The sequence below is a fragment of the Bison bison genome, unplaced genomic scaffold, assembly GCF_000754665.1.
Source record: "Bison bison bison isolate TAMUID 2011002044 unplaced genomic scaffold, Bison_UMD1.0 scf7180017864284, whole genome shotgun sequence".
Taxonomy (NCBI): Eukaryota; Metazoa; Chordata; class Mammalia; order Artiodactyla; family Bovidae; genus Bison; species Bison bison.
The window spans coordinates 484,827-495,288 of NW_011494856.1; the positions used below are offsets into that span (position 1 = coordinate 484,827).

Genomic DNA, 10,462 nt, shown 5'->3' on the forward strand with positions numbered 1-10,462 from the left:
CTAGTAATGCTTATCATTCTACGTATAGACATTCTACCTTTTTGTCTGTACTCTATGAAAGAATGGTCTTGAGACAGTGGACTTGGTTAGCATGGATATCAGTTGTGTATTTGTTTTTTATCTATGAAATAAGATGAGAAAGATAACTTAAGGGTTAAATCAGTGTTTTTCAGCCTTTTTAAATCACTGTCACTCCCTTTTCCCCAGGGATCCTTGGTAGACCTTTTTCCCCAGGGATCCTTTGTAGACCTTTTTCATGCTCACCTCATGAAATTTTAATACCTCGTATATTCTGTGTTATTTGTTTATGTACTGTGGCTCTTTGGAAGACCATAAACCATTTTTAATTGATGATAATTGCTTTACAATATTATGTTGGTTTCTGCCATACAACAACTTGAATCAGTTGTAGCCCTCCCTCTTGAACCTCCTTCCCACCCCAACTGCATGAACTATTTTATCTATGATTTTTTCTCCCCCTTAAGAGGTAATTTTGCTCCCTTTGAAAATGAATGTTTTTTTGGTAGCACACTTGATGTTCTGAATTAAATATATTTTCTATCTGACAAGGTATTTGTGTAGACTACTTGATTTGGAAATGAAAACTCTCATCTTTATTTGATGTGCCTCACTAACTTATGTGCTGAATTGTCTTTTTTTTTTTTAATCCTTAATGCTGACCTAGTGCCTGGCATAGAGTAGGTACCCACTAAGAGTTTATTAATGAATTAGCCCTGAGAGGAAAGACTCCCAAGAAATACAGATTGCAGGGTGACAGGTTTTGTTTTACTCTTGGGTGAACTTAATCATTCCATTACCACCGTAGAGGGATCCAGATCTAAGTGAGACTTTCTTTGTATTCCTCTTGTCTTGGGAAGCTGTCAATTTGATGTTATGGGCAGAGGTATTCTTCTGATTTGGAAATAAGTCATATAACAAATCTGGAATTGGAATAAGGTTGCACAAAGATTTGTTGCATTGTTATATCATTGTTCGTTGCATGTTACCCAGTATGGGATTGTGTTTCATTATGGTAATGATAAATCCAGAGTTTAAAAGGTTGGAATACTTGCTACAATTGATGTTGCCACACCCTTAAGTCATTCTTTAGAGTCATCTGTTCCTTTTCTTAGTAATTATTCCTAACAAGGACTAGTTTAAGACTGAGTATATGACAGTGTCAGTTTCTGAATGAAAGGAATAGTTTAAGGAGAGAAATTACAGGCAGGATGTTAGCACTGGTGAGCAAGTTAGGTTGAAGATCTTTTGAGTATTGATCTTTTGAGTGTTCAATTCAGTTCAGTCGCTCAGTTGTGTCCAACTCTTTGCGACCCCATGAACCGCAGCATGTCAGGCCTCCCTGTCCATCAACTCCTGGAGCTTTGAGTAAATTATTGGTTATTCATGCTACATGGGTAAGGTTTGAGTTATTTGTACATAAACATCTGATTTTTTTTAAGCTTTTAAAAAAATTGATACATAGACATTACATTTCAGATGTTTAATGTAATAGTCAAATATTTGTATATATTGTGAAATGTTTACCACAGTAAGTCTAAGTAACGTCTGTCATCAATAGAAATTTTTTCTCATGATGAAAATTCTAAGATCTCCTACTCTCTTCAGTTCAGTCGCTCAGTCGTGTCCGACTCTTTGCACCCCCATGAACTGCAGTGCGCCAGGCCTCCCTGTCCATCACCAACTCCCAGAGTTTACTCAGACTCATGTGCATCGAGTCGGTGATGCCATCCAGCCATCTCATCCTCTGTCATTCCCTTCTCCTCCTGCCCTCAATCTTTCCCAGCATCAGGGTCTTTTCCAGTGAGTCAGTTCTTCACATCAGGTGGCCAAAGTATTGGAGTTTCAGCTTCAGCATCAGTCCTTTCAATGAATATTTAGGACTGATTTCCTTTAGGAAATCCAGGGCTCCTTTAGGATGGTTTAATCTCCCTGTAGTCCAAGGGACTCTCAAGAGTCTTCTCCAACACCACAGTTCAAAAGCATCAATTCTTCAGCGCTCAGCTTTGTTTATAGTCCAACTCTCACATCCATACATGACTACTGGAAAAACCATATATACCTACTCTGTTAGCAATTTTCAGATATGCAGTGCAGTATTTTTAACTATAGTCAGCATGCTATGCCTTAAAATCCCAGGAGTTATTTTATAGCTCTAAGTTTGCCCCTTTTGACTCTCCGTCACCAATTTTGCCTGTCACCCACCCTCTGCCTCTGGCAACCACTGATCTGTTCTCTGTATTGGTGAGCTTATTTTTGTTGGTGGTGATTTTGTTTTTTAAGATTCCACAAATAAGTGAGAACACTTGTCTTTGTCTTGTGTCACTTATTTATATTTGATTTTCTTTGCCTTGCTTAATTCACATAGCATTATGCCCATAAGGTCTCCCCATTTTACACAGATGCAAAGTTTTCTTTGTATTTTGTGGCTAAACAATATTTTGTTACACATATATACCATGTTTTCTTTACCCATTCATCCACTGATATGCACTTAGGTTGCTTCCATATCTTGGCTATAGTAAATAATGCTGCTGTGAATATTGAGGTACATATTTGTTTTCAAATTAGTGTTTTCGTTTTCTTTGGGTATATACCCAGGAGTGGAATTGCTGAATTGTATGGTAGTTCTATTTTTTAATTTTTTGAGAACCTTCCATACTATACTGTTTTCCATCATGGCTGCACCATACATTCCCACCAACATTGTAGGAAGGGTCCCCCTTTTCTCCACAGTCTCACCAGCACTTATTTTTTTTTATTGTATGATTTCATTTATATAAAATGTTCAGAATAGGCAAATCCATAGAGACACAACATAGATTGCTGCTTGCCCTGGGGTTAGTGGGGGTGTTAAAGGGATATGAAGAGCAGCTGCTAATGAGTACTGTACTGGGTCAGATAGCACCCCCCACCCCCAATTTAGAACAAAAATGTTCTAAAATCGATCATGGTGATTTTGCACATCTTTGTGGATATACTAAAAACTAAAAATATACTAAACTGTACATTTTAAATGGATTAATTTTTTGGTGTGTGAATTACATCTCAATACAGTTGTTATTAAAAATATTTAAAACTATAAAAAAATACCAAAGAACGAACAAGGTCCTTGAGTAATCCCAACACAGAGAACTTCCACTTTCAGTCAGTATATTAGAGTGTGACGAGGTTGAGAGTTAAATACTGCTGCTGCTGCTAAGTCGCTTCAGTCATGTCTGACTCTGTGCGACCCCATAGACAGCAGCCCACCAGGCTCCCCCGTCCCTGGGATTCTCCAGGCAAGAACACTGGAGTGGGTTGCCATTTCCTTCTCCTCACCAGCACTTATTATTTGTTGTCTTTTTAGGTAGTAGTCGTTTTGACAATGGTGAGGTGATGTCATTGGCTTTGATTTGCATTTCACTGGTGATTAGCTATGTTAAGCATCTTTTCATGTACCTGTTGGTCATCTGTATGTAGTATTTAGAAAGATGTCTGTTCCTGTCCTCATTGCATTTTTTTAATTGGATTTTTTGCCATTAAGTTGTGTAAATTCTTTATGTAGTTTTGAATTTTAGCCACTTATCATATATATGATGTGCAAATATTTTCTCCCATTCAGTAGATTGCCTTTTCATTTTGTTGTAGTTTCCTTTGCTGTGCAGAAGCTTTTTAGTTATAGTCCCGCTTATTTATTTTTCTTTTGTTGCCTTTGCTTTTAGTGTCAGATCCAAAAATCATGACCAAGGCAGATATAGAGGAATTTACCCGCTATGCTTCCTTTTAGGAGTTTTATGATTTTAGATCTTGTGTTCAGGTCTTTAATCCATTTTGTTTATGGTGTAAGATAATGGTCCAGTTTTATTCTCTTATGTGTGGTTGTCCAGTTTTCCCAGTGCCATTGGTTGAAGAAACTGTCCTTTCTGCATTGTGTATTCTTGGCTCTTCTGTTGTAAATTAACTGATTGTTGATTAATTGTTCTTAATTTTAACTTAAAGTTGTTTTGAAATAACTGAGTTGATAAACCTTTGTCAGTGAGAATCTGTGGAAATGTGTGGTATAAACAGTGTAAGCTGGGACTTATTTCCCTCCTGTGGGTTTGAGGTAGTTCACAAGTATCTTGTTTTCTGCTGTTTATAGGACTGGAAGATCTTTTTTGGTAAAATTTTAACTCAGGAAAACAAAGAACATCTCCAGTACATATTCTGGTTTTTTTGTTTTGTTTTTCTTTAAAGAAAATTGATTGTGCTTGAGCAGGCAGTACTCCATTTTTGTGGCATAGCTATTAAGACAATTGAAAAGATTTAATGAACGCATGAATTAAATATATTGGAAGTATGTCAGATTACTTGCTTGGATTTTTAAATGACATTAGAAATATGTTTTTAAAAAACTTTTAAATTAAAAGTTTTTTTAAAAACTTTTAAAGTTTTAAATTAAATTAAACTTTAAAAAAAAGTTTAAACTTTTTTTCTTTGCATTTTTAATTTAGATGTAAATTCAAAACTGGCATGACACAGTAAAATATTCTTAGTTGGTGACACTGATATATATTCCAAAACACTTTATTCTAATGTGTTTTAAACTTGTTCACCTCCATGATACCTTTATAAAAGACTTCAAATGTTTCATAAACAGATCTTGATGGCCAGTGGTTAGTTTTTCCCTCTTATCAAAAGAAATTAATGGTATGTTCATTAGCTGTTTTGTTGATGTTTAGCTCCAAAAGGAGCACAGAAGTTGTGGACATATGTGAACAAAAGAGAAATAATAGCAGCAGAGGTGTGATATGTACATGTCTTTGTGGGGAGACCTGTGGATTTTAGAAGGGAATCACAGGATTTTCTTTAAACAGTGGGGTCTCAGTGAAAGGATGGTTTGGTTCAGCTCTCCATCACCTCTGATAATGAAATAATTCAACTCAAAGTTATTCATAGATACTATTCATTATCTCTTTTTAACTGTTAGCTAGCTGAGTCCTTGCGTGCTCCTATAAGCTGATTGAATTTGACACCATTAAAGCTTCTCAATGTGTGATTACAGCCACACATTACTATCCATACAAGGTCCATCTGTTCAAAACAGAGCCTGCTGTAGAGATTTTTATAGGTAATCTTCACTTAGCGAGAATCTTTAGGTTCAGTGAAGTGTCTTGGTTGACTGTCTTATTTTTCAGTGAAAATTTGAGGGAATTATTTTTCTTCTTCTATTAATTAAGCATGAAGCATAGAATGGAGGTTTTGAGAGGACTTTTCTCGTGGTCCAGGGATGTGGGTTTGATCTGTGGTCAGGGAACTAAGAATCCCACATGCCAAGCTACAACTGAGACCTGAGGCAGCCAAATAAATTAACTAAATTTAAAAAGAACAATGGAGGCTTTGAGTCTTACAAAGGGAATGTTCCCCAAGCTCAAGCACAATCACTTTGTTTTAATATTGGGTATTATCCTATACTGAATTAAGTCTAAAATGTAATTAAGTAAATAGGAAGACTGGGGTCTGTTTATGGTTATCAAAAAATTTTTTTAAGTTAAATTAGCCTGCCATTTAAGATTTCTAAATGCCAAAAAATGAAAGGATGTAAAACTTATGGTCAGACTGCTTTGTTTTAAATTCCCTTGTACAGGAAATTGAGAATTGTGTTAAAGTACAGTCTGCTCACTCTTGTGTCCTCCTAGGATTCGGCACAAATACCAGTGGGAATAGTATTTTTGGAAGTAAACCAGGACCTGGCACTCTGGGGACTGGGCTTGGCGCAGGATTTGGAACAGGTAAGGGATTGTACCAGGAGACTCAGCAAGTGACACAACTTGGCTTTCCACCTGCTGGAACTTAAGCCTTCGTTTCATCATATGTATGAAAATAAGAGGCCTATAGATTTTCATTTTCACAAACGGATTTATAAAACATTCCCATATGCTTTATTTACCGGGCTTTAAAACACTGGCTCATTTATCTTAGAAGCTGAATATTCATTCCTTTTCTACAAAATGTTCTCTGATAGTCCTGGTCTCCCTGGGATTTTCAGTACTTAATGTGAGACCTGTCAGTATGATGACAAGTCCCTGAGACCCTGAACTGTTAGTTAAGTAAGCTTTATTACCCTAATAATAATGCAGCAGTAAGAGCACATGCTGAAATAATTAACATACAGATTGAGGTTTTGCAAGGTCTGTGCATGCTTTTCCATTCTTCTCACTGTGTTATAGAGCTAAAATGTCAAGCCTTTGTCTCCATTCCTGCCATTGATAATTGTTTTTCAATGCTTTTGAAGACGTTGTTCCTTCTACCTGCCCAGCTGTTTTAAACAGTTGGAGAGGGTGATGGTCATAAAACGAGTAAGTGCTCACAGGGTAATTTAAGCATATAGTTTTGTCTACTTCCCCAATTCATCTGACCATAGGTGAGTCACTTAGTTGCAAATCATGTATTTCTGTGGTCTCTGCTTCTATTGTCCAGTTATCTGTCATCTCCTTTTTAATAGAACCTCATTTTGTACTCTCTGAACTGTTTCCCTTTGTTTTCTTTTTAAAATAAAAGATATAAGGTCTTAAAAAGTCAGTAACAGAAGTAACATGAAAAGCCTACACTTTTCAGTAGTGAAGTAACAGCTATTGAAAGTTTGGCATGTATATTGTCAGACTTCTTTATATACACTTTTCATATATGTGTATACACACATGTATGTTTGTATGCTGTATGTGTTTGATATAGAGAATTTTTGTGATACTCTTGAAAGGAAGCCATGTCCTATACCAGTGTTTTTTAAACCAAAGGCTGAGATATATCAGGTGATATAATATTAATGTAGTTGATTGCAACCAGCATTCTTTAAAATGAACTAGAATTTAAAAATCATTATATATTGCAAGGTTAAATACTGATTTAACTTTTAGTTTTATATATGTGTGTGTGTTGGGTCTCAGTGTGTTTCATATTATGTGCTGTGGTCAAAATGTTTCAAACTGCAAGCAGCTTCCTTATTCTGTACTCTTTGTTTGTTTCTTTTTTTTTTCATTTCCCATGACATTTTGGGCATATATTTTTTCTTTGGGTTGGTATACGTAGATCTAACTCATTTCTTTAAAAATAAGTATTAAGTGTTCCATTGTATACATATATATATACACACACACACACACACAACACATGAGTAGTTACATGTGCCATAATTTGTTTGACTTTTCTCCTATTGATGGTCATTTGAATTATTTGATTTTATTAGCAGTGAGGTAGTGAAGATCTGTGTTATATAATTTTGTGTATGGAAGTGTTACTCTAGGATTGAATTGGGAATTGTCAGAAGATACACACATTTTTGAATTTTGGTCAGTCTTGCTAATCTTAATTTGCCTTCCACAAAGAATGCCAGTTTGCATTTTTGCTCATATTTTATAAAAATGCTCCCTTTTTCATACACTTTCCATGTTGTTTGTTTTCTTCATCTTTGTGTGAATAATAGTGAAAGGTGGTTCTAATTTGCACTGTGCTGATTACCAGTGAGGGATACCTTTGTGTATGTTTACTGGCTGTTTGCATCTTTCAGTTCTCTATTTATATTTGATCTTTGTTTATTGTTGATAATGTTTTATATATTGTGGATATTAAATCTTTTTGGTTGTATGGAAAACTTTTTGAGCTTTTGAGCTTCAAATTCCACAACATATATTTTGCAAGAAATGAAAACTGAAAATCTGTGGGGTTTTGTACAGTGTGTTCCTTAAACTTAAGCAGAATATAACTTCTGACATCAGTGTTCTTGTCTAATCCCAGAGGAAAGGTTAGCTTTGGTTTGGGCTTTTTCAAGGTAGTTTTGACTCTTAATTTATGAACTGTAAACCTAAGCTTGGGTAAGGTGCTACTCCAATGTCTGTTACCAGATATTTCCACTCTGTCTTTATTGTTTAATTTTGTTTATGGTATCTTAATGTACCAGTTTTATTTTTATGTGGGCAAAAGTTGTCATTCTCTCCACTTTGGTTTCTGGGTCTTGCAGACTATGATTTGCAGTACTGTATTCTGTAGTACAAGATTATAAAGTGGTCTATAAGTCTTTTCTTGATGCTGTTGTCTTCTGTTCCACAGTAATGTAATGTCTCAGTCTTTTTCTTTGTTTGAATATATTTGGTTTTCCTTGAACAGTTGAGCCTCACAGACAGTGAATCTTATTTTCATTGCTGTTATATAGTCCTAATTGATGCCTTGCCCATAGAAACTAAAAACCAAATACAATCAATAAAGAACTTTACACCCCTAATCATAGCACCAATAGATGATGTAGGGAAACGAGAGTTGTGATCACTGAGTACACACTATTGAAATTCTTTGATGGTTACATCTGCTAAAGCAGGCTTTTGTCTTTGAGAGGAATGTGTCTAGACACTATTAGGTATGCGTAGCCTCATTAGTGAATTCTGCATTGCATGATATCACAATTAGAATAACATTGTAGCTTTGGACTATGTTTTAGGGAAAGTGAAAGTTACTCAGTTGTGTCTGACTCTTTGCAACCCCATGGACTGTATATAGTCCATGTAATTCTCCAGGCCAGAATACTGGAGTGGGTAGCCTGTCCCTTCTCCAGTGGATCTTCCCGACACAGGAATCAAACTGGGGTCTCCTGCATTACAGGCAGATTCTTTAACAACTGAGCTATCAGCTATCATATCAGCAGTTGGAAATGTTCTTTACCAACATTTCCCTTGTTTGAAGGAAACATTAAGCCTTTGACTGTGTGGATCACAATAAATTGTGGAAAATTCTTAGAGAGATGGGAATACCAGACCACCTTACCTGCCTCCCGAGAAGCCTGTATACAGGTCAGGAAACAACAGTTAAAACTGGACATGGAACAACAGACTGGTTCCAAATTGGGAAAGGAGTACGTCAAGGTTGTATATTGTCACCCTGCTTATTTAACTTATATGCTGAGTACATCATGCGAAATGCTGGGCTGGATGAAGTGCAAGCTGGAATCAAAGCTTACCAGGAGAAATATCAATAACCTCAGATATGCAGATGACACCACCCTTATGGCAGAAAGTGAAGAAGAACTAAAGAGCCTCTTGATGAAAGAGGAGAGTGAAACAGTTGCTTTAAAACTCAACATTTAAAAAACTAAGATTGTGGCATCCTGTCCCATCACTTCATGGCTAATAGATGGGGAAACAATGGAAATAGCGAGAGACTTTATTTTTGATGGCTCCAAGATCACTGCAGATGGTGACTGCAGCCATGAAATTAAAAGACGCTTGCTCCTTGGAAGAAAAGCTATGACCAACCTAGACAGCGTATTAAAAAACAGAGATACTACTTTGCTGAAAAAGGTCTGTCTAGTCAAAGCTGTGGTTTTTCCAGTGGTCATGTATGGATGTGAGAGTTGGACTGTTAAGGAAGGTGAGCACCAAAGAATTGATGCTTTTGAACTGTGGTATTGAAGAAGACTCTTGAGAGTCCCTTGGACCGCAAGGAGATCCAATCAGCCCATCCTAAAGGAAATCAGTCCTGAATATTCATTGGAAGGACTGATGCCGAAGCTGAAAATCCAATACTTTGGCCACCTGATGCGAAGAACTGACTGCTTGGAAAAGACCCTGATGCTGAGACAGATTGGAGGCAGGAGGAGAAGGGGGTGACAGAGCATGAGATGGTTGGATGGCATCACAGACTTTATGGGCATAAGTTTGAGCAAACACCAGGAGCTGGTGATGGACAGGGAAGCCTGGCGTGCTGCAGTTCATGGGGTTGCAAAGAGTTGGACATGACTGAGCAACTGAACTCAGCTAGCTAAATGGGTATTCTTATATAGCTTCTTGCTTTGAGTGATAGAGATTCAAACTCATGCCTCAACAGAAGTACATTTTCATGTAACTTAGGCCTTTGGGTACTTCATGACCAGTAGGCTGTAGAAACCTTAAATGTCCAAATACATAAATTTTTTGTACACTTAGATTTAAGTGACCAATCAGTATAAAATGTTATAGTATTCTTTGACATGAATTTTTTTTTTCTCCCAGTGTGCTCAGATTAAGGAACACTCATTAAATTATGGTGGGTCAGTTTCTTGTTTCACAGGGATAGTAACTGTTTCACAGGGGTATCAGTAGTATGCCATTTTCTTGGTAATTGCTTAGTAATATTACTAAGGGGTTTTAGTGTTTAATATTTTCCATGAAGTAGTGATAAGTTTAAGGGGGTGTGTGTGTTTTAGTCGTTCAGTTGTGTCCGACTCTTTGCGACCCATGGAGTGTAGCCTACCAGGCTCCTCTATCCATAGAATTCTCCAGGCAAGAATAGTGGAGTGGGTTGCCATTACCTTCTCCAGGGGATCTTCCCGACCCAGGAATCAAACCCACTCTCCTGCTATGTGGGATTTAGTAAAGTTTGTTAGACTAAGATATACAAAATATCTACCCAAAGCTAATATGTTCTGACATTCTGATATATATAATTACATTCTGAT

At 36.7% G+C, this 10,462-nt stretch overlaps 1 protein-coding gene across 4 annotated transcripts in view; it reads left to right on the plus strand.

Moving 5' to 3' along the window:
* NUP98 (nucleoporin 98kDa) overlaps positions 1-10,462 on the plus strand; it is an 87,398-nt gene that overhangs the window by 23,126 nt on the left and 53,810 nt on the right. For all 4 annotated transcript variants that reach the window (XM_010849451.1, XM_010849454.1, XM_010849453.1 and 1 more), the window contains exon 11: positions 5,679-5,771. In XM_010849451.1, coding sequence (XP_010847753.1) covers positions 5,679-5,771 — 93 coding nt within the window. The remainder of the gene's footprint in view (positions 1-5,678; positions 5,772-10,462) is intronic.